Source organism: Falco rusticolus, chromosome 2, assembly GCF_015220075.1.
Source record: "Falco rusticolus isolate bFalRus1 chromosome 2, bFalRus1.pri, whole genome shotgun sequence".
NCBI lineage: Eukaryota > Metazoa > Chordata > Aves > Falconiformes > Falconidae > Falco > Falco rusticolus.
Genome location: NC_051188.1, coordinates 108,560,418 through 108,585,527, shown reverse-complemented (window position 1 = coordinate 108,585,527; position 25,110 = coordinate 108,560,418). Strand labels below are relative to the sequence as shown.

General features: G+C 38.5%; 1 protein-coding gene across 9 annotated transcripts in view; it reads right to left on the bottom strand.

Moving 5' to 3' along the window:
• ROBO2 (roundabout guidance receptor 2) overlaps positions 1 to 25,110 on the bottom strand; it is a 475,917-nt gene that overhangs the window by 125,922 nt on the left and 324,885 nt on the right. For all 9 annotated transcript variants that reach the window (XM_037377879.1, XM_037377880.1, XM_037377883.1 and 6 more), the window contains exons 4-5: positions 23,677 to 23,797; positions 13,557 to 13,695 (exon numbers count right to left, since the gene is read on the bottom strand). In XM_037377879.1, the coding sequence (XP_037233776.1) occupies positions 13,557 to 13,695; positions 23,677 to 23,797 (260 nt within the window). The remainder of the gene's footprint in view (positions 1 to 13,556; positions 13,696 to 23,676; positions 23,798 to 25,110) is intronic.

Below are 25,110 nucleotides of genomic sequence, written 5' to 3'. Positions count from 1 at the left end.
AGTTGTAATATATATATGAGTTGGATATCGGAATCACAGTTATAAAGCTGGACAACAATTAGCCATTTATTTCATTGCTTTTTCATATTTTTTTTTTAGGACAAAAAACGTCCCTGTGGTTTACTTACCACTGCCGAGACAAAACCAGACAGGCAGCAGGACTGCATGTGATTGAGTGTTTGCCTGAACTGGCATGCAGGCAGCCTGGGACAGGGCCCTTCAGTCCACCGTGGGCTGCAGCTGAGTCGCTCTTCTTCATCTCACCGATGCGCCCGTGCCGGCATGCCAACCAGCTGCCTTGGAGGCTTTATGTTTGCACCTGCCAATCATGCAAATTGTGCAAAGGCTGCAGGGTGAAGGAGCCAGCTGCATGGCATGCCAGGGCGCAGGGTAAGGGTACAGCCATCATCTCCCCCACTTGGGTCATGAAACGGAGGGTGGCGTAAACATGTCACTATGACGGTCCAGTTATCAATTACTTCACAGAGAGGTCCAGCTCTCCCAGTGTGCTTCTCCAACAAGGCCATACTGTTTTTTTGGACCACCCTGACAGTACGTGCCATCTAGCAATTAGTTTCATAAACAGATGGACCCATGGGACATCGTAACCACCTGCTGTCCTGAAGTATTGATACGCTGCCCCGCAGTCATCTGTTCCACCCACATTGTCCCCAGAAGTCACCATGGTTCAGTGAAGAGCTTTTACAAATGAAGCAGGCAGGAAGGAGAAAGGAAAAAAACCTGGCTTTTAGCCTGATCCACAGCAGCACAAGGAACTTGTGTCAGAAAGGGACCATGAAGTATCAAGGAGGGAAGCCTGAATATTCTTTCCGTTTGTCAAGGATCTACTTGAGCAGTCTTGAACAGCGTCTTGTCTCCTCTCCATCCCAAAGCATCATGTTCCTATAGCAAGATGTTACCACCTGAGTTTCTGGAGTTCACTCTCATCTGGGTTAGTGCTACCAAACACTTGGGAATTAGGATCAGGCCCTCTCCAGCTGCTAATACCAATTACAGAGAGAGGTTACCAGACTCCTGGATTGATGATGGAATGGTGGAAAACCAAAGCATATTGGTTAAGCTGGCCCGTAACATTGCCAGTGCACCGAGGCAATGCCTTCCATGTATGTGCAGTGTCAAGAAACACCTCCTGACATATTGCCCAAATATTGCTGACTCCTAGCCAATTAATGCCAACACTCAGCTAAAAACACAGGGCGTCAGACATCAGTTTCACATGTTTATGGGCATCTAATTGATTTTAAGTACTTCTCTCTGTTAAACATTTGGAGAAGCTTAACCTTTCGGTTCAGCTTAGGCTTCAGCCATCAGACTGAGCTGGGAGAGGTCTTCTAAACAGCTAGTCAGCCACTTTGGGCACCACATTACATAATTTCTGTTCTAGAAGTAATAGAGCAGGTCTGTCTTTAATTAACTGAGAAGCAAGGGGTGGGCAGCGGACTGGAAAGGAAGAAAGAAACCGAGAAACAACAAGCAGATGAGAAAACACTGCTGGTGAGGAAATTCTAATAGAAATTGGGTGATTTTGAGTGAAATCTGGCAGTCTCTGGCACATATGAATGCATTCATTGTTGCTAGTTTTGATTAATGACAGTTGTACAATAGTGTGCTGACAGTCACTGCCATACAGACACAGTTGGGTTGGGTTTTTTTTTGGTTGTTTTTTTTTTTTTTTTTTTTAATATGAAACACTGCTGAAAATGCAACCCAATCAGATTTGGCCCCTGAACAACATGTGCTATCATCACTGTACCGTGAATTGAGATTGATTGGTAACCAGCTGTGACAAAGTGGGAAAAAGAGCCTTGTCTTTTCCAAGAAAAGAAGAAAAATAAAAAACTGAATTGTGTCAAAACCATTACCATCTGCTCAACCAAATAAGAAATGAAACAAAACACTTTAACTGTTTTTAAGTATCACAAATTAATATACTGAGGTTGGATTCATGCATCGGCTTAAGCATCTAAGAGCAATCTTGAACTGAACTGGTTTTGTCACAGTTATCATTTTTTCACCCCCACATTCAAATATGTATCTGTCCATACTCAGCCACCCATTTTCATGGTTATCAAATTTAAAATAAAAAAGAGAAACCAAATGTACTGAATGTAGAGAGAGTTAGCAATATGCTTTTTTTGTGTTTTATATACATTTTACTGAGTGCTTCAAAGAATCCCTGTATGTCCAGATACTCAAAAATGTGCATGCAGCTATGCGTAAAAATATATGCACTTCTTTGTCTTTCACATGTACAGGTAGCAAAACTGTATCTGCAGCTGGAGTCATTATATTCCTAGATATCCAAGTAGGCCTATATGGTAATACAAGGATGCAGATGCTTCAGCAATGTATTTTAAAGTTGTGAGAATGCATTACTGAATTCAAATCAAAAAGTCATATTTCTTGCTAGAGGGAATTTGCAAACCAAATAGTCACATCTTAACTGTTGCAAACTGATGTCACTGGCCTCAAAACATTTACATATATTTATACCAGGCACCTATTTTCTTCTAAAACATTACCGCAAATAAAAAAGAAATAATATAATAGAATCTTGTACGTAGAATTTGTAGGCTTTCTCTTCTTTCGGAGATGGCACAAAAATTACTTTGCTCTATTTTCTTTTGCCCCTTTGCCAGGCTATTTTGCAAAACATGCACAAAGCTTCAAGATTACTCACAACATCAATGATTAGGGAGGCCAAATAGAGAGATGCTACTAGCCAAAACCGTAGTAAACAGGAGGTAGTTAAGGAGGCTTAAGCTTCTGTCTCCACTTCTCTTTTGTGGTGCTGGCACTTCAGCTCCCAGCACAGTGCCACAGCTTTTCACTGGCTCCCAGACTCTCTGTGCCAGATGGAGGGAGACACAGAGAAGCTGCAGCGAGACACGAGCATGAGCTCATTACCTGCCTCAGCCTAGTGCGATCCAGAAGCAGAATGGAGAGCTCACATGCACATCAGCAATGCAGCCACCCCTATCGCCAGCTCCCTGACAAGAAACGTTGCTTTTTTTCCCCACTTTCATCCCATACATTGATAAGTGGAAGAAGAAAGGAACACAAGATAAAACGGTCTCTGGTTTACTGTCCCTAGCAAAACCTGAATCAGCAACAGAGAGAGCATGAATGTGTATATTTGTGTGCACTGGTCTCAAATCACTCCGTTGTACCCCTGAAATCAAGGCTGCCTGTTGCTGGGTGGCTCTGACACTGCTCACAGCTATAATGAATTGAGCTGCCATGGAGCTATCCCCAGAGTGCTGACAGGACGGCTGCTGTGCACATCTACATGTCCAAATCCCCCCTTATTCTTTGGCTACACCACTCACACCAGAGAAAGGTATAAGGCAATGTGACATTACCCTGAATTTCTTTGTGAGGCATATATGTAGTGGTCATATAAAATGGTTCACTAACCTTATTCTGACAAATCAGGAAAAGAGCTAAGTGATACAGGTTACTATTCACTATTCTGGTTTTCTTAAAATATGCTGGCAGCAGGTTCTGCTTTAGTCCAAAATCTCTTATGGGTTGTGATCAGCAGATTGTTGGTAATTTCTTATAGCAGACACTCTCAATTGCAATAATATAAACCACAAAGCCACACGGCACTGTGCCTTTAAACCAAGGTGTTCAATAAAACGGCCTATATGTCATAAAAGATGTATACAACAGTTACAGTCATTGGGCCAACACTGTGAAACCCTACCTATGTCCAAGGAAATCGTGTGTTCCAACTTCTCTGGAAGTATTACACTACGCTGTACTACTCTTACTTGCAAACATGCATATGTGACTGCAAGTAACTAGTGCCTCACAAAATCAGTACCCACGCACTCAGAAGAGAACCAGGAAAGAAAAACGAGACTGCTTTCTTATTCTCTTTGAAATAATTTGGAAACAAACAGAAGTTAAGAACAAAACATATGCTTGGGAATATGTGACTTGGTAAACTCTATCTAAACTGATGCAGGCTTCATCTTTTACTTCCACATCTCTGCACAGAGAAGTACGCACAGGGAATTACCACATGATAATTACCCAAAATGGGTTCTGATTTGATTTTAGTTCCAGACAAAGCTCCACATTTCAAAAACTGGAATGTCAGTGGAAGTATGAGCTAAGAGACCATGTAATGACTTGGCATGAAGACCTATCCTCCTATCACCAGAAGTAGTCCTTTCCCTCACAGATGAGACACGTTTGTCAGGCACTTGGGGAGATTTGTATTATTAATGCCTATGTCATAAATTTATCCACCAGAAAAGCACTCTTGATTCTCAAGGTTATCTACTCAGCACATGCCACTGAAATTAATTTTAAGGAAAGGCAAAACACTGGTTTTGTCCATTTCTGATTTAAAAATTGAAATGATACTGCAAGGACTGGAACACGATAAGAAGATCTGAGCCCAGAATGGCATCTTGCACTCACTAAATATGGCTTGATGCATTTTCTTTAACATGAGCAAACAGATTATGAGCTGTTTGAAATAAACAGAATTTGTGTCAGCCTGTCTATTATTATTTGCCTTAAGCATGATGAATGATTATGGTAAACTTGTCAGAAAACTAACTGAAATATCTTCTGATCTATATTTCAAATCAGTCACCAACCTTGAAGTGGTAAATACAGATGAAATCACGTTAATGTTTTAATGAAAGTGCCTTCAACATTACAGATGAGCCAGAATTCATATTATTAAAAAGTACATTTTGTTACTGTTAAGTAATTTTCAACACAGGACTTACCAATAGGAACTGGAAAGTAGTTCTTAGGGTTAAAACTTTAACCTTGCAGTGTTTTCACTGACAGTTTTTGTTTGTTTGTTTTTAACTGAGATGACAACTTTTGAATTCCATGCAGGGATGGAATGTGTTAAAGCAAAAGAAATCCCTGCAGGCCAGCTATTCCAGCAGCATCAATGATGCTGTGACCAGAGATCTTGAATCTTACTCCCATTTGAACATAACTACCAGCTTCCCTCTCCCTATTCTCCTGAGGCGTTTACAGAAAAACTGCATAGTTAACTATCTTTACTTTTTCACTCTGTAATTTTAATAGGCAATAAACTGATAATAGTGAGCTTAAACTGTTTTATAGCCTCACTCTTTTCAAGAAAGCAAGCTACCTCAATATTCTGAAACTTATAAATACAATGCATAAACTATGCGATTACTAAGCTTCTACGTAGCATACTCTGCTTTTCTGATACTAAAGAAAGATTCAAGCACCAGAATGAGTATTTTGAGTGAAATTCTACAATAAGTTTTCTTGGGTCGTCTTCATGCAAGACAATTTCATTACTGTAGTCTTCTGTGAGTGGGAAATTCAGAGATATCCATGTTTGAGGCTGCTACTACTGGCATTAAATTTTGTTTCAGAACTCTGCTAGTGACTTCATTAATTCTCTGAAATGTAACAATTTTAGGATGTTAAATAAGAGAGAATAAAAAATCACACATTATCTTGTGACAGTCCTATCTCAAGTGCACTGCCAGTGATCGCTTCATAGATCACCAATGGTTCACATAGCATAAAGAGAAAACATGCAGGCAGGACTGCTACTTGACACAATTCCTTTATGGTTTCTGTCTGTGGAGTTGTAAAGCTATTTTCCCAACCTTGACCCTTATGTAAGCAACTGGAGGCTGTTTTCATGCATCTGCAAACAGACTGCCTGAAACAATAGCTCTTCTTCAGCTCTGTGGTGAGAACTGACACTTAACATGAAGCCAATTTAAATGTCAATGTTATTAACTGTTTCTCTGCTGATCAGTCTAGAAGAGCCACACAACTAACACTTCTGCTCACAGCATTTAATATTTCATACAAACTGAATGGCAGATAACTACTGGGTTAGACTATAGACCTCTGGGGTAACCATGGGATGATGCATTTACAGGACTTTATTCAATGCCATGCCTTGATGGATTTAAAATGTCAAAAAATACTCTAATTTACGCTTTCGCTTGGCCATGTATTCCTCATAAAACTGTAAGGAATATTTTTCCACTTACAAAACAGGAAGGGATTACTGACAGGCAAAATATCAACCATAGAAGAAGGATACCCAAGCTAAAGAACAATAGGAGTGGGTACTCCACCAGCACTGGGGTACACCATCCTGACGCTACATACACATGAAAATTAAGCACTCCCTACCTCCCTTTTACCCCCCATCATCTCTCTCTCTCTAAGTGGTATCTCTGGCTTTATACAGGAGAAGTTTCCTCAAATGATTCACCATAACTGCTGAAAAGATACTTACATTGCCCTTTGCTGAAATCTGCCTGTGGTGTTAGGTTATACGGACTCTCTGCAAGGCACACTGCAGTTTGCCCTGTGCCAGTCATGTGCTGCATTAAACCCAAGATAATGTCCCCAGCAAACTGCCTCCACTCCCTCCAGATGTACATAAGAATACAAATAGCGTATTAAACCTCTTTCTTTCACTGTCTCCTTTTGACAAGCTATTAAGAACGTCCAATCTTCTCCCCTATGCTCCTCATAAAGGGACTTAATCTATCCTTGATGCTTTAGCTTAGGAAACAAAAGATGGTCATGCAAATCATACTGGATCTAACTAGAAGTGATGAATAGTACATGCAATACAGCTAATATGAAAAACATCCTTTTCCCTGACCCTTTATTTAAAACCATTAATTGTTATTAATTGCAACAGAAATTTGCTGATGTAACCAAAGATTATATCCATTACACTACTAAAACACACTCTTTACTCTAATTAATTTTCAATACACATTAGACTGCATTTTGTTACAATCTGCACAGAGATTAACTCAACCAAAGCACACAGCGCCGTAGTGTTATTAACTCGTATTTCATTGAAAGGTCATTCTCCCCTTGGTTGTATCCAGAGGAGGCTGTAGTTAAATACCTCACTATCCCATCCACAGAATATAAATAGAATTATGTAGCACCATGTCTATTCTTAAAAATTACCGTCTCTCTGGCTTACAGGGCCTTACCCTGTGTTCATGGTTGTGTTGACCCTGGCTAGATGTCAGGTGAAAGAAACAACTCTGCAGACACCAAAGTCAGTGAATAAGGAGCGGGAGGAGGTACTTCAGGCACTGAGCGAGCAGAGATTGCCCTGCAGCCCATGGTGAATACCATGGTGAGGAAAACTGTCCCCTTCAGCCCATGGAGGCGCACAGTGGAGCAGATATTCACCTGCAGCCTGTGGAGGACCTCGGGGCAGATGGGAAGGGTCCATCCATCCCCAGGATGGATGCCTGAAGGAGGCTGTGACCCTGTGGGAAGCCCTCACTGAAGAAGTGTGAGAAGGACTGCAGCCTGTGGGAAGGGTTGAAGTTTGCAGAGGACTGTCTCCTGTGGGAACCCCACACTGGAGTAGGGGCAGAGTGTGAGGAGCCTCCCCATGGGGGGCAGGGGCGGCAGGGACAGCTGTGAGGGACTGACCCCAGCCCCGGCCCGGCCCGGCGCTGCTGGGGGGGCCGGAGGTAGAGACACCGGGAGTGGAGCTGAGCCGGGGAGAAGGGACGGGCGGGGGGAAGGGGGTTTCAGATGTAGGTTTTATTTCTCATTATCCTACTCTGATCTGATTGGTACTAAATTAAATTATTTTTCCCCCAAGCTGAGTCTGTTTTGCCTGTGATGGTAATTGCTGAGTGATCTCCCTGTCCTTATCTTGACCCATGAGCCTTTCGTTATATTTTATCTGAGTAGGGGGAGTGGTAGAGTGGCTTTGGTGGGCACGTAGCATCCAGCCAGGGTCAACCCACAACAATACAGATTGTGGTGAAATACAAATGCAGAACATTGCCTCTATCAGGCCCTTCATTTCTGGATCTCTTCTTAAAAAATCTAACTTTTCTGAGTTTATGGGGGTAAGGTTTGCTGTCAGTTGCATTTAAATCCATTTCAAAGATTTGCATCTGGCAGAAAGCAAGACATTTTTTAAATGTTATCATTTACCCTTAGCACTGAGCTCACAAGAAGCCATGGAGGAAAGCACAGAAATTATAGTACTTACTGAGAATGTACACCTATCAGAAACATGACAGTGTTTCTGCCCAGGCTATGCATATGCAACCACTTTTCAGGCACAAAGATGCCTGTTTTAAAAACATAACAAGTCTAACTTCTACACAGACTTTTGTTGTTAGAGCTAACACATATCTTAAAATAAGTTAAATCTATGACTTAAGAATGCATTTTCCCAAATAATTTTTAACAAATATTCCTAACCTTTAGTAAATAAGAAAGCTTACTCTGCTGTTTATGATTGTCACTGCTGTGTGTCACTGCTTTGCTTCATTTAATAACCTACAATCTCTTAACACTTAGCAATATTCTTTGTGTAAACTACACACCATTTTCGTTCTGAAGCAACACTCTTGGTTTTTCTGCCTGCACTCCCATTGCGTGGGTGGTGCATAAAACAAATACCTCTTCCTGCTGGTGCAGTTGCCACTTTTCATCTCTAGTACAATATTCATCTAATCAGACAGTGCCTGTAAATGCAACTTACAAGAGCAGGTTGTAATTTCATTAAAGATGTATTTACTGAGCTAAACCAGCTGTTCTGGGCTGGAATGCAAAAGAAGGCCCATGTGATTGCTACTCAGTCATTTTTAAGGCAACCGAAAAATACATTTGCTGAGCTAACCTCACTCTCCCAAAGAGCTGGCACTGGTAGCTTCTTCTATGTAAAAGGTTTAAACAGTTATTATAATGTGTCATAAATTTTAACTTGTAATTGAAAATCTCTTCACTGCCTAAAAAAAAAATACACCCCCCTCCTGTATTACTTGCTATGTAATTACAGGCTATGCAGCTGCTTTCTTCGGCTTCACTTGAAAATTTGAAGACATGAAACACTGTACAAACCTTATTCAAATTTTATTAAATTGCTAGTCATGGATATGCCACTCTTATACTGGAGGCTCCCAAATAATATAACTTTCTTGCTGTTACCAGGTCTAAAAAGCAGACGAATTAAAAGTTGATACAGGCCATATTGAGTTTCTCACCACACAGGAGATAATCAGCTCCTTAGCAGGAAATTATAATCTCTAATTTCTGCCAAGCAGACATCAAAGGGAAGGCTACCTGAACATGTGGCTGGAAAAAGACTTCGATGTATAAATACAATTTTTATTCAATTTTCAATAGGTCCTGATCATTATGTATGGTCACAATTGTCTGAGTTGCTTTAGTAAAACTTTTGTGCCATTTCCTTGTGTCACTTATAGTGAAATGAAACTCAACCACTGAAATAGTGAAACTAGGATTTCAGTCAAAGGCACAGGACTGGTGACCCCACAATATCCTGTTCACCTGCAGTAGTCTGATATGAGTCACACCTGATTAACTATTCCCTAGCCTTTTTATACTGTGGAAGCTATACCGTGATGCTAAATTTTTAGAGCAATTAAGATAAAGTGTACACCATGCACCTCCACCCTTGATTCACAATTCATTTCGGTCTTGGGTCACCGATTCAAAAATGACAACTTCTGGAAAACGCCTTTAAATACCCCAGAGTTCACATTGAACTTTGTTTCTCCCTGCTGGTGCAATATCAACCTTTTTAATAGCAAGTTATTAATTTGCTGGGATTGGTTTCAGCTTTAAAAAGAACTTTCAAGTCTAAAGAATTTAATTAGTTCATCCTTATAGCAACGTAACAGAACTATGAAAACAGTTAGCATACGTAAGTCACAACATTCTTTCTGCCTGGTCCTTATAGCTTTCTTAATACCTGCCCAGCCGTACCCAGGAGAGCTCCACGATGCATACCACCATCTTGTTATCTCAAGTCAGGTCTACAGGACACTGGACAAGTAACTTCCTTTGACTGCTAGTGAGAGCTATTTTTCCTAGGTATTTTGAAAACTTCCACTATAAGAACCACTTTAAAGTTTTAAAATAAAAATATAGACTATTATAGCTGGTTTAGATGATCAATTCAAAATAGCTAAAATTTGGAATAAAGCTTTACACCTTCAGAATAAACTTATGTCCCTCTGTTCTCAGTTTTGAAGCATGGTTATTCATGAAGTTCTGGGTAATTACATAGACAATTCAAGAAAATGGCCAAATTAAATTTCTTTTACTCATATTTTCAAACATAATGATTTCTTCAGAAGTTGCCTTTTTGTTCTCATTCAATGCAAATGCAACTGGAGATGCTTACAGTTCACCAGGGACCTTTATAATTAAAACTGTAACAGCCTGAAATTATTTTCCAATTATTACTGAACACACTAATCGGTGCAGCAATGCTGTTTATATTTGTCACCAGAAATTACTGGGATTACTTTTCTCTTTCCTCTCACATGTGTCGCTAAAAAAACTAAAAGGAAGTAAGATGGAAAAACAGATTTCTGAAAGACTATGGATCCAGTATCACTGATTCTGGGATTCACCAGGAGCAAATAACAGAAACACAATGGATACAAAAATCCAGTTTATCCCACTTTGCTATCACTGAACTAGACACTTTTGAAGGCTGAATTAACAATAGACACATTTAAAAATTTGCAGTAATTGGTGAAACAGGTACCTATTATAATTGTCTTGTAATCTAGGGATGAAGCCAAAAAAGAAATTATTGAAAGAACAAAAACAGGCAGATGTGCAAAGAACATGGTTAGCTGTAGAAACAGGAAATTGATATTGAAAGCTATAAGACAAATAGCTGCAGAGATCTGCTCAGAACAAGGATTTACACAGGTAGGAAGAATAACAAAGGGAATTCCTTGAGGGTTTCATATTTCATTGTAGATGTTAAAATGCTTAAAATACAGGAGCTCAGAACCTGAAATGTAATTTTGGTTTTACCTCAAAAAGGAAAGAAAAAAAAAATATCTCCCACTTCATCAAGGAGGAAAAACTTGGAAATTCTCTTCTTAATGTATAAGATTGTTATATTATTGTTTTCTTACCCATCCATTCATTAAGACTACACCTGGACAAATTTCTTTCCTTGCATTAAAAAAATCCAGAAAAAAAACCAACAGCTTTTTTTTCAGATGTTTAGGTGTTAGATATTTATATTCCTTGATTAAGCATCATGGTTTGAAATTTTCCTCTTTAGGACAGTAAAGACACTGTTTACATATCTTGCTATACAAATGTTACATTTTAGAAAAGAAAACATAGAGTCCCAATCATCAGAAGTGTTTGCTTTTGAAGTGTAGATGTTGGACTTGATTAGATGACCAGAGTCCATGTGGCTCAGGTGGTGGTAACCCGTTACATGGGCAGCGGAAGTCCTCTATTACCTGAGGTGGACTCCAGCATGAGATTCTGCAACCTTGCCCCTTCTTTACCCACCCCTCTGACGTTCTTGGAAGCAGACATAAATGAAGACATACCCCCATTTTCTGCTTAAAGATGTTAAAACACAGTTAATGAAATGTTAAACAGCAGTGTAAAAACACTGCAAAACATTGTGAGTAGTTTCTGAGCCTGAAGTTGATTATGATCAGAATGTATCTGATGAACCTTCTTTTCCTTAAAAGCCCAGTGAAAACTTTTCCTATGCTTTGTGTTACATTTCTTCTTCCTTAGAAATAAATCATGAATTTACAGAAAAAATTATCAAGCACATAGTACTGTGTTTCTCACAGTAAAATATGAAAGGAACATATTCTTTAAAAAAAACACCTAATAAAAGTGCAACCTAATCAAAGGCACTGTTGGTTCATCTTCTATTACTTCTGCTTACAGAATGTAGATGTGATTTAAAACAACAGAAGTAGCACAACAATAGGAATAAATCACAGAAGCACAATGTATTTACTGTGGACTACTCTACAATGCAAAATAGCAAGCAAAGAGAAAAATTCATCTCACCATCCAAAAGTCTGCTCTTCAAAATACTATTTTATGTATTACATGCATATAATATCTATCAATATAATTAGCAAAACAGCTATGTAATTTTAAAATTTGCTTTAAATTGCAAGGAAATTAATTTTAAAATATAAGTATTTCTATATATATATACACACATATGTATCTGTACTTATTATCTAGAAATATTTTTCTAGATTATGTATCATTACATTAGTATATGTCACTGAGAAATTGTAAGACATCTTACAGTGTTGTGGATGTGGGAACTAAAACAGGTATTCTCCAATTTGAGTTTTGGGATTTCTTTAAAGATTTAGAAATTGAGAAACAAAAGATAATAGCCTAAGACACAAACATGACTAAGTGCTATATGACTGAGGAATTTTGCCACTGGTTTCCATGAAATTGTATGGGACATTAAACACTATATTTAGCAAGTGGATGAAGACCGCCAGATAACAGTCTTACCACATTCTTCACCTTGTTGGATTGAAGATGTAAACCAGGCTGTGATAAAGAAAGCCGGCAGCGACGTCTAACTCGTTTCAGTTAGGCCGAGTTTAGTAGTGTGCTCACGGTGCACTTAATGCACGCTGACACAAACTAGCCACAAAACATCATTGCAGCTCTTCTTTTTTTAAGATCATGACTGGAAGAGCAGAAATAACATTGGTGGCCAGCCTACGTTAAGTCCAGTGTTTAAAGCATTTGTTTAAAGAACAGAACATTTAGATATATATATTATTTTTTTCCCCTTTCAACAAATTCCATTGGCAACATCCCAGGAATAACCAGCACTGATAGAAAAGAACAATCAACTGTGGTGGTGGGGGAAAAATGGAAAAAAAGTTCATGTCTCCTGCTGAATTTAAAAGCACTGTGCAAAAACGAATCAGGACTCACAGGGCCAGAAGGATTCGTTGGGTTGTGGAGACCTAGGTTCTAAGTCCTGTTCCTAGACTTATTTCTGTGTTAAGATCTTTTAATCTAATTATGATTCAGCATCGAAACTAGAAAAAGTTCCAGAAAGTGGGGACCAAACTCTGTTCTGTTTGTTAGCTGAAAGGAACCAAGCTAATTTAATGCCCTTGTATAGGACAGGCTCTCATCCCCTGCTCACTCTGGAATCTTCTACGTTTGATCTGGTCTAAACAAATCTCTCTTGAACACAAGGGGCCTGTTCCAGATTTCAACCTTGTTTTCCAGTTCTGCTAGTTTGATTTTTTTGTTTCCTCAGGAGAAAGGTTTCTCTCCGGGTTTTAACAGGCATGAGCCAAGGAGCCAGCAAAACCCACCACAGCGCTCTGCTTCTAATTCATCCTGCTACTGCAACGGAGCAGCTTGGCAACTCTCCAGCCATGCTTTCTCCTTTCTGGTATCAGCACATTATTATCAAGGCTACTATCACTCATACATCTTTACTTTCTTCAGCAAATTCAGTGAATACTCATGTGCTCACAGCACCTACGCATCATTCTTCGTCTTTCCATGGGAATCCATGACCTGGACAATTCAACCCACAGCTGGCCCTGGAATGGGTGTTGTGGTGCCAAAGACCAGCAATATGGGAAATAAACCTTGGCCACAATGTCAAATAACAAACTGTAAGTAGTAGGGAGGGATTCCAGCATAACTCAACGATTGAAATTTGAAAGTGTGGGGAACATGAATGTTGCTCTCACCTCCCTCTCGGTAAGTCTGCATCATCTTTCTTCCACCGGACTGTGGGTGTGGGATCCCCCTGCACCTGGCATCGGAAATCCACCGCCTCCTCCTCCAGCACCACTTGGTTGATCGGTCGCCTGAGAAACGTGGGCCGTTCTTGAAAGAGACATTAAAATTCCTTAGTGAGTCAGAGGGTTGAAATGAACACTTTTGACTTTTCAGCATCTTTTTGTTTACCGATTCATGGAATGATGAAAGGAGGCTGAGCTCCACAAATTCAGACAAGTGGAACTGATGGTGTACATAAAAAGCCCGGAAGACGACTGCCAGGCTGGAGAGGCAGGGGCAGTTGCATCCAGCCCTCATGCCAGAGCTGAGTGCCACCAGAAGGATGCCTGTGCCAGCACTGGCTGCCCAGCTGCCACGCGAGCGGAGAGAGAGGTCTCCAAGGCTGTGCAAACGTTTTGGCTCAGCACCGCTGCATACACAGAGTGTGATCTAAAAGATGCCGCCTGCTCTATATTGAGCTGCCAGTGGAAGTAGCCTGCCTCTGGCCATAATCAATACCTTGATGCTTCAGAAGAAAATGTAAACTCTGTTCTGCATCTCGGCCGTTGCGGACTATTGTACAAAGGTCAGAGCTTCCCTGATCCTCATTTCTAACTTCACCACAGAAAACTAAATTAAGGTCTGAATAATAAGTCCTGTTTACCCTTGTTATGTTAGCCTGCACAGCTACAAATATTATTAATCATCTTAATGTCGTACAGGCCTGCTTAAACTCCAGATGCAGAGCCACAATCTGATCTCAGTTATACTGGTACAAACTCAAAGTACCGGTAATTTCATTTGAAAGGATGTCATTGGGGTTAGTTTCCAAGTTGCCTTTGGACTGCATAAATTTTGTTGTCCTCTCCTAGTCATAACACACTTTTATTGTCATAAATTATTTATTCTAGAGTCAAACCATTTATAAGACCGGGTTTATATGAAGCAGTATTTCCACTTGAGACAGGAATTTAATATAAAGACATTTAAAACTGGTTACATACTACGTTTCACGTTTCATTCTCAGCAAGTTGAAGGGTATGATGTCATTAAAAAATTATTCAAAATTCACACAGATGTAAGCAATAACAGATTCTGCCTCAGGCAGTTTGTCTTCATAACTATAGAGTTGAGTTTATGGATTGGCTATCCATGTTTATTATATACAAATAATAATAATAATAAAAAAACCACTGAAAGAACATTAATAAAGTTGCAATATCAAGCATGCAGCACCTCAGTACCAGAACTAAGGCTGTCTGTGTGCCCTTTAATCACTCCCTATCTGTTTATGGCTTATGAGACTGGTTGCAATTATATGATCACATACTTTTTTACTTCCCCAAACATCTCCAGATTGTTGGTATTCATTTAATGAGCAGGTGTTTAATATTTTGCTTTAGTTGTACCATTTAGTGGGTGGCCTCCTGATATACTACTCAAACTTCTCTTCAAAGACAGAATTATTAATTTCCCCATAACCTCAATTACACCTTTACTAATGCTTCATAAACAATTGACTTATTTTCATAGCTCCTCTCTGAGATGTAATGGAGATTAAGAAAGTAAAGTAAAAAAAAAATCTGCTACATTTTTTGATGCTCAACCTGAGATACAAAACTGCCAATTTTTTTTTTTTTTGAGAACTAGCATCAATTTTGTGTGTTCAAAGCTCAGCTTCCATTGAATTGTTGTAGCTGATAAAATGTTCACCACTTCTACAAATCAGAATATTAAGTCCGAAAATAAGGAACACAAAACCACCTGTTAATAATTATGTAAATGAGTGATAGCATCACATAGGAATTCCATGATACTAGCAGGGGGACCTATTGGCAGGGGAAAACCTATTTTGTCAGCGGAAGAATAGACATGCTCAAGAATCTATACCATTTTTCCAGATGCTAGAGATAAAAATGTCTAAGGGGCAGACATTCTTCTCCCCATTTTTCCCAGGCCATTGCTTTTGTCCGATTCCTGGTCTTACCCAGGACCTGCAGGTTGCAGCAGTGTTGTGGCAAGTAAATTCAGTTCTAGTCTCTCTCCACAGCTTGAAATCTCAGTCTTTACTCCCCGTTTCAAATCTGTGTACAAGCCATATATAACATTCACTACAGCTCTTTGTCCTGAGTGTGCTTAATCAGATTTTTCCTTCCCTGTGCATGTAGCCTCCTGACCCTTCCCAATCCCCAGCTAGGTTTGATCCTACCCTCACCTGTGTGTCTTTGTCAGCTTGTGACAGTGCCTCAGCTCCCTCTGTGTTCCAGCCCCTGACTGTGCCAGCTCTTTCCAGCCGCCGACTGCTTCCTTAGCCAATTTGTCTCCTCCTAGCCCAGGATATTGCTTTACACAGCTGGAACCCAGCAAGTTCACAAGTCCGATCTTCCTTCCAACTATCCATGCCTCTCACTTCTTCATACCTCACAGCAAACTGACCCTTCTCCGCTGTGTGTTTGAACTACTCTTGAATTGGAGCTTCTTTTCTCTGAGGCACCCAGACACAGCCCATCCACGCTATTAACACAAGAAAAATTGGTTGAAGTAACCAATCATCATTCCAGGAGAGTGACAGCAGCAGGAGTGCATTGAAGTAGCAGGAAAATGCTGTTCAGACCTGCATTCTACCTGGTGTCTCTAGTGTACGAATTCATATATTTATTTCATTTTTTTTAGACAGGTGTATAATTGGCTAAATTTAATGAAAATTCTTTGGACAAGCAAAAAATTACATCTCCAGCATGGTGCAGCTATTTCACATCAAATTTTAAGTCCCTGTTATTCGGTATGAGGGACCTGCATTTCTTAGGACAAAAAGTTTCCTCCATTCCTCTCCTTCAAAACCTTTCCCGTTTCCCTCCACTTACCCCTTTCACATCGCAACTGATCAAAATTCAACATTCTTAGAGATGAATGAATTATTTTGGCAATTTAAAAAAAAAAACCAAACAACCAAACAGTTTTCCAATCAGTTATGGAAAAATTTGGATAAAGCCTTTTAGTTTGACAAAACAATTAAAACTGGACAAAGTAACAAAAACATAACTTGTTATGTTTACTGCTAAGCAATGCACTTGGTTTGTCTGTACTTACGTGGATCTAGAAGGAAATAACTTAATGAAACTTTCTGTAAGTTTGCAATATTATCTTATTCAAAACTTCTCTCCTAAGAAGAGCTCAGACTGACCCTGCTCTGAGCTCATGCACAATACGCTCTACATTTTGGTATTTGGTTTTCAACAGATGATCCTAAACCAAGAAATGTAGATCCAGATCAGCACCTGCATAGGCGGTTTAGAGACACTGGTTCATCCACCACTGAATTTAATAACTCTGCATGTGCCTGTATGTTGGCTTGGTCTGCATATAGAAATTGGTTTAGACCATGTTTATAAAAGCTGCCTGTAAATAGTTAAGAAATGAACTTATGCATATTTATTAAATTGCTACTTGTGGCTTTAAATGCTTCTATACAGGAGATAAGAAAATAAATTTCTATCACATTTTGAGGAGAACCCAGCTGACCAGACAGTAAATGGCCCAAAGGTCATTAGGTAAATCACTTTATTCCACATCAAGTCAATTTAGGAGTACACATACATGTTTGTTTAAGATCAGCTTCTCAAACTGTGTATTTTCCAAAACAGTTAAGAAGTTGCTAGAAAATAAATAGCTATGTAAATACAGATTCCACGTAGCAAGGATGTGCAAATAGCAGTAACTGCTATCTCCATTTTTCCATCATCCCTGCATTTTGCTCGGTGTGAATCAGGAAAGAACAAGTTCTGTCTCATGTTGTTTCCTATACTTGTATCACTCAGACAACCCCTTGAATATGTCCAATAGCTAATTATGCAGCTATAAAGTGATCAGAGTGAATGCCATTGCCAATGCAATTAACATTCTTTATGTGAGATTAACTGGATTTGAGTCACCTGCATAACTTGCTTACAATGTTAATCTCTCAGGAGACAGAGAGCTGCCTGCCCAAGCATGCTAAATAAAGAAGGTTTCGTCAGGCAGCCAGGTCAAATTTAGTTTCAGAGCTAAATTTGAGAAAGAATCTTTTCATTTTTTTCCTTTTGAAATGGTTTGCTCATAAATAAAGCCTTGTGGTATAATTAAACATTGTTACTCTGTCAACAGCATTCAGAACACAATATATTTGAGAAACAACAAGAAAGGGTAATAAATTAAAATCATAGACATATATAAAATTTTTAATATAGCTTTTTTATAAGCTTTCACTGAGTAAATAAAGTACCCACTTCCCAGGCTTTCTCTGATGAATATTAAAAATCTTTGAAGAGAACTATAAAATAGGTCATGGTTATATGTCATGTCAACCAGTCGTGCTATTAGTAGGGTGACCTTTATAACTTCAGAACAAACTTTGCTTGCAGTTATAAAAGGAGATTGTTAATGCAGTCTGAACACACACCTACAATCTGTTGCAGTGCTTGAGGTATGTGCTGCAAGAAAACCTGCAGGATTGATCCTAACCAGAAACATAGGAAAATCCTTTTCTTGCTTTGGGTGCTGACACAAGTTAACCCCAGAACTCAATTATTCCACTATTTAACAATTGGTCTAGAGTATCACAGTCTATTAGAGAGACTGAGATGACCTTGAGATGTATTATTGCCCTTTCTCTGTTCCTCAAAAAGTTGAGACAGCCATACATGGGACCTCAATCTAATTAAAATGATCCTAACTACCTTAATATATTTTCTCTGCTGAGGCAACTGCTAGAGTGAAGGATTTGATGGTCCCCATAATGCAGAGGCTCAATCTGATTTAAAACTGTTTTCTCTGTCTTTGCTGGAGAGAAGGCATATTTTTTTTTAATGTTTTCATGTTCTAGAAAGAAGTATTAAAGCACGAATTAAAAGGCTTTGGGGAGGGGTTTAATAGCAAAAAGTTTAAAAGCTTTTTTCATGTTAGCATTCTGATGTAAAGAAAAAAAAAAAGAAACATTAGGTGGTTGGAATTTTCACTTCAGAATGCTGTCAATAACACAGATATTTCATTAACTGCAACATGATCTGGATAAAGTAAAGCTCTCTGCCAAAAATGAAGATGTGGAAGAAGACAGGATATTAGGATCACACTAAATTTACCTATGCGGGCCACATAAATGAAAATACTACTGCGAAAGCAAATAGTTTGATTTTTAAAGACATTCTTCTACTGCCTCTTTTTAGGCATTTTTCCATTTTTCATTTGAGAAATAAGCACTTGTGTAGATATTGCAAACTTTTACACCCCAAGCAGTACCCCAGATGCAATAAGCTTGCACAGTCAAGGCACAGAGCACTGTTAAGAGGCACAGGCAAATAAAGTAGAATGATTTTTATCAGTTGCTAGTGGCTTTTTTTTCCTTTTATATACACCTACAATCATGTTAATTTCAGTTTTTACCGAGCATTACGTAAAGACTTGGGAGACCACATCAGACCCTTTTTCACAGCATTATCATTATCCTAACACAACTTGTCAGTATGTGTGGATAACAAATACTGCAAAGCCAAACTGGCTGTTTGACAACCGCAACAAGTACACCGCAAGCACCGAATACAAGGATTTGAAGAAAAACAAGAACAGCTTTGCTCTGAAGTTTATGATACACCCTGACAACTTCTCTGCCTTGAACTATGAATGTATACCCACTGTCTTGAACTGTGAATGTATACCTGGCTTTGGTAGATCTTCCATGTGGCTGGGAAAGATTCTGGGGCTAATTCCCAGGACACAATTGGGACAAGACTCTCTGCCAAAGCCTTCCATATAGTCAGAGCTCAGCAAAGTAAAATGAGGCACAACACCTTCATTATGGGATCTTCAGATTTTTTCCCTCTAACATCATGTCATCATAGCATACTTTTTCTGGAACTATGGTATCTCTTTCAGCCTGACAATGTCTAGAGAACATCAAACACAAATACTTCTTCAAGCATCAGACAAAAATACCTCTTCTTCCCACAGGACCTTATTAGCTGAAAAAAGGTTCAGGTACCAAAGCTAAAATCAAAGATTAATCCAAAACAATCTTTAATATGTCTGAATTGACATATCCTTTAAGACATTTTTGTACTCTTCTTAGTTATGCTTTATACTCTTTTGAGGCTTTTCTAAATATAACTTTTTCCACTGCTTGATGCCAGCCTCTTGAAGTTGATATACTAAGGCTTTCATTGATTTCACTGAGCTTCAGAATCAATATACAAGATATACCTTTGTACATTCTCTTCAAACATACCATTTTAAGTCCAAAGGAAAAAAAATAAAAGGAGTCTGAAATAGTTAAAACAACTTGAAAACTTATCAGAGAACAGTGCAGTTGTATGGCAAAATAGTAAAAGGTTAATTTCAAAACTAATTCTTACTTTATTTAATTACTGCTTCTGTATTATATATTTACAAACCAAGATTTCTTACAAATTGGAATGAAACTTTTTCTGGTTTGCATCTTTCTTTAATTCTGTTCATCCAAAGGCTATGAACCCAAACACAAGCAAAGCCTAATTTATACCACTTACACTTCTGATTTTGGCCTTTAGAATAGTCTGTCCATAATAATAAAGTACCGTGCTGCCTTTTTTTAAGAATGTTAGGATTGATGGATTAGTTATCAATTTCCTTTAAAAGCCAATTTAAGACTCTGTGAACCGACCTTGTCTTCTTGCTTTACTCCAAGATTACACCTTGGAGTTTCATAAAGGCAAAAACTAGCAGTAGTGCTTGGAAGAGAAGGCTAAAAAACTGTAATGCATCATTGCCACTACTCAAAACACGAGAATAATGCTGGGAAGCACTGCTTATACGACCTATTTGCTTTACAATATCTTACTGTGAAAGTTTGGCAATTTTCTGCTAGTAGAAGAATCATGACTTGGGAACAAAAGAAATGCAATCTGCACCGACACTAACAGTACACTGTTAGCAGTGCTTAAATGTTGAAAACTAGGTTTCTGATGCAGAGTTGAAAAAAAATAATTACTTGTTTTGTGAAAGTTCTACATGTATTATCCATAACTATCTCTCAGCAAAGGTTATTGAATAGGTGCCCAGCCAAGTGGATACATTCTGCACATGGAAAATGTTAATTTTCTCCTCTTCTTCCCAAGGTTCTTATTGCTTATTTTATTTTATTGTTTTTGAACTCAGGAAAGGTGTAATCTTTTAGGCTAGATTTCCATGCTATTCCTCTAGGGCCACAAGTTACCACCACATTGACTCAGTTTTTCCAGAGGCAATGCCTCAAGCCAAATTTACTGTACAGGGAGCCAGAGGTCTGTCATGAGTCAGTCACACACTGAAATTAACTTCAGGTATTACAAAAAAGAATTGCAAAGCCAAAAGTAACAAGTGGCTGATTCCTGGAAAGGTTTGAGAACTAGTATGAAACAGTTCCTTTTTCTATGGAGTAGCATGTTTACTAAGGCCCCCTTCATGCTATGGAAAAGGTTTGGGAGTTTGTTATTTGGAAAAGGAATAGAGACATTAATAATCAGATAATTAATACACAGTCTTCTCCAGAGTCAGCATCAGCTGTAGGCTTGCCAGCCACTTTATTAAATTCTCTAAGTCTCTTAGCTAAGATATCTTCATTTTAATTATAAAGTCCATTTTCAAATATGTTCAAAACAGTTCAAGTTGGGCCTATTAATAACATACACATATTTTGATATATTTAGCATATTTTCCTCAACATTTGCAGTACTCCCATGTTCCTCAAACCTGTGAGTCATATTAGAGGAAGGCTGTGGACTTATATGGTTTTGCCTGTGTTCAGTAAAGTCAACCTGAACATGCACAACCAATGTGATATTTCCCAGAGTTTCTGGACTTATTTGATTTACTGTGTATGCTTAGACTGATTGGACTGTCCAGGAGATCCATTGCTTCCTGGAAACATCATGGATAATGCTCTCCAGTGCATTGTGTGTTTGCGCCCTCCTGCACATGAGCTCCTGCTTGGAGTTCAGGAATGGAACACAACTAACTATTCTGCCGGTGAAAGGGTAAGCCAAGCCATCTCCTTTTGTATGGAGCAGAGACCTGGACACATCTGTACAGTGAGCCCAGTACACCAAACACAGAGCTTCAGGGCCAGGGGCAGCCAGGAGTGGGCACAGGATAGTTGAATCGTATTGTCAAACAGCAGACCATAACCTGAGCACCTGCTTCTGGCGTGTTATTCTTGTACCATGAAAAGGACAATAGGAAGGGAACATGTAGATAGAAGGGGAATTTTAGACAGCAAAATACCCAGATAGGAAATAATTTTAAATACATTTTTCTTTAGTTAGTCTAACACAATTACGAAGAATTAAAATATCTGATTTCGTCTATTGCTGATTTTGTTCAGTATTCACAACATTGACTTAGATTATATTTTATGAGTTGATTGTTATGATTAAATCCTGGAAAAAAAACCAGAATATTGTAATTGGCTATGTATTATTTTACATATCAAGACAAACCTAATACGTTTCATAGCTCTGCAGGATATGAAATTACATGCATATTTCAGTTTTTATTCCTACAGTTCAATGCTTTTTAACAAATTATTTTCTTAAGGATTTCTTAAGGCTTTGTAGTTTAGAACTGCAATCTGCTTGCTATCCACAGGGAGTATTATCAGGGATTATCAGTACTTAAACTGATGAAGAAGATATGTCATGTCTCTTTTACATCTGTATAAAGGCACAACTTCAACAGATTGGCTGCAAAGGACATAATTTAATAGAGATCCTTTCTGCCATTTTTTTGCAAGGTGTACTTGTTCTGTCTTTAAAGGTCATATGCTTCCATGAATCCGCAACAAACTAAGTGGAGTGGAAGTCTTCACAGTCTCGTAATGCTGGAAAGCAGCAAATCCTTAGTCACTCATGGATCTCGTCTAGCAGAAACTTTTCTATGCCTTTTGTAAATCCCATAATATGCTTTTTGTCAAGTGGACATACATGCAAATACAGATAGTAATATGTGTGACTGGGTTTTCCAGTGCATCATATTAGACAGAAAGTGAAAAAATTAGGAGCATTTGCTTCAGAAAGGGTGTGAGGATTTCTATGAAAAGTCTTACTGGAACTACAAGCAGTTTTGTTCGGAATTTTGGTACTGTATCAAGGACATCAAAGAGGTGTAGCAGGAGGGAACATTTAACACTCTCTTTTTATATGCATATATGTTTTTTCTTTAGCAGTGAGGGTTTTTTTCCTTATTGATTTTCTTTTGTTTGCTCAAGATGTCTCAACTAATCCCTACTAAACCATAGCTAAATGGTAATACAAATGTCATGGCTGCAGGATGTAGCACAGCAGGATTTTGCAGTTTTGCTTCTTATTCAGTTGTTAGTAGGATGGATCCAGCTCTAGGTTCAGTATTACTCTACTCTTGCTCTAGACCCTAACCATAGGGGAAATGTTCCTAACACTTCTTGTCTTGCCTACCAGGTCTGGAAGCTGTTTCACACAGGAAACATTCATTTTGACCCATTCAGCAGCATCAAGAACTTAAATGATGCCCTGGCTTACAGGATGAAAGACTGTTTCATGCCCTTTAAAAAGAAGTGAAAAAAAGTATCTCTATATATTTAAGAAGTTGATCTTGGGATTTTTTCCAATGACTTTTAACTGATGAATTGAGCTCTTTCGTGCTCTCCTACAAAGGTTTGATTTCACAACCCCACAGGAATAAGGAATTATCTAAATAGGCAAAGCTGGTCCAAATCTCTGTTAGGCAGTCATTGTCAACTGTATTAGAAGTAGCTTAATTACGTTTGGCAATTTGGTGAGGGAGAGCATTATATCTTGCATTACTGTCTATGATTGTATGCATACCACTAAGGACCTCCAATTAGACTGAAACTATGCACTTAGAAGGAAAATGTTGAGCCATCACAGCTCCATAATTATAAATTGCAGCCTTTGAAACCTGGTCGTCTTCAGAAACTGTGAACTGCATCTTAAGCAGTACTACGGTGTTTTGTTAACCTTGTTTTGTCTCATATTTTGACGAGTCACCCAGGTCAATTCAGTCTATTACATCTGTAGTGAAAAGCAAAAAAAGGTTGAGTTGCTTTACCAAAAACAGTCAGCTCTGCTGGATCGCTGTCTCGCTCCCCCACCATGTTTGTTCCAACACAAGTGTACATGCCCGCATCACTTTTTCTTGTGTTGGAGATCATCAGCTTCCCACCACGTATCTGTTTCAAAACAAAGAATAAATTTTTAACTTCAGATAAAAAACGATATCAGAAAAAGCTACCCTCTTCGGCAGCAAGTTCCACAACTAAGGCATTTAAAACTTTGTAAATATATGTATAGCTTCAAAATTATAATCCTATATATTTAAATATCTTTAAGCTGTTGTAGAAACACATTTTATCATACTTACCGATTTTAACTGTATTTAAGTTTTTTCTTTGGTTTTCATTAAACGCTTTACATTTCAGAGTTGACATTTCTTTCTGCCTCTTTGGCAACACAGAGCGCTTCTATTTCTTGCATGATGACATATAAAGCACTCTTAACATCTCTCTCAAGAAAAAGACAATTTAACTTAGTTTTATTTAGTTTATTTTATTTTACTGGTGTCTGAACAGTTTCCTTGTTTACTGATTAAGACAGATTTTCTCTTTTCCTTGATGCAAACAGGCTGAATCTAGCCCAAACTGAGAATTCACCTGACTCCCTTAAGACTTAACATTTTCTTGGCTACAAAGGGTGCTTATTAGTGTGTAAGAGCAGGGCAGTTGAGAGAAATAAAGTAACAAATTTGCAGCTCATGAAGTTACAGACAGTGTCAAAAGTTAGACAATAGCGTGCTTCAGACTAAGCTAGGAATATAGCCAAAGAAAATTGAGAGTCAGGGAATGATAACCAGTTCCCTGGCATTTTTCCTTCTACTCAAGCAGAACCTAGCAGAGACAGCCTGGCCCACAAATAGCAACTACTTATAGTTTAGCTTGAAATACTTCCTTAGGCATCCGAAGCCACAAACAAGCTTCCTGATAGTACTTCCATACTGAATGTCAGCACTGAATGAGTCACATATCGTTACATACAACATAAAACTTCATTGAAGGAATATTAATAGTGAAAAGCTAGGCATTTAAAAATTAGGAATTAAATACGTGTCTGCACCCATATTTATCCCATTTACTTGCAAATACTATGACATAGTTCTAATAACTTAGGTATTTCTGCTGAACCCTTTTTCCTTCAGTACAAGGAACAAACTGTCACAGAATTCAACCAGCATTACTCATTTACTCAAAATGTACTCCTACTCAGGAACAACCACTCTTTAGAACATAACTTCAGTCTTCATGTAGAACACACATCCCAATTACTACACTAAATACAACACTACAGTATCATCCTAAGCTGTTGGGTTTTTTTCACATGGAGTATTTGTGTACCTCATAGATATGACTGTATCTTAAAACACCTCTTTGATAAAAGGTCTGATATTCTCCCTTCACTGAACTGAGATCTCATTTCTGTGAACTGAGAT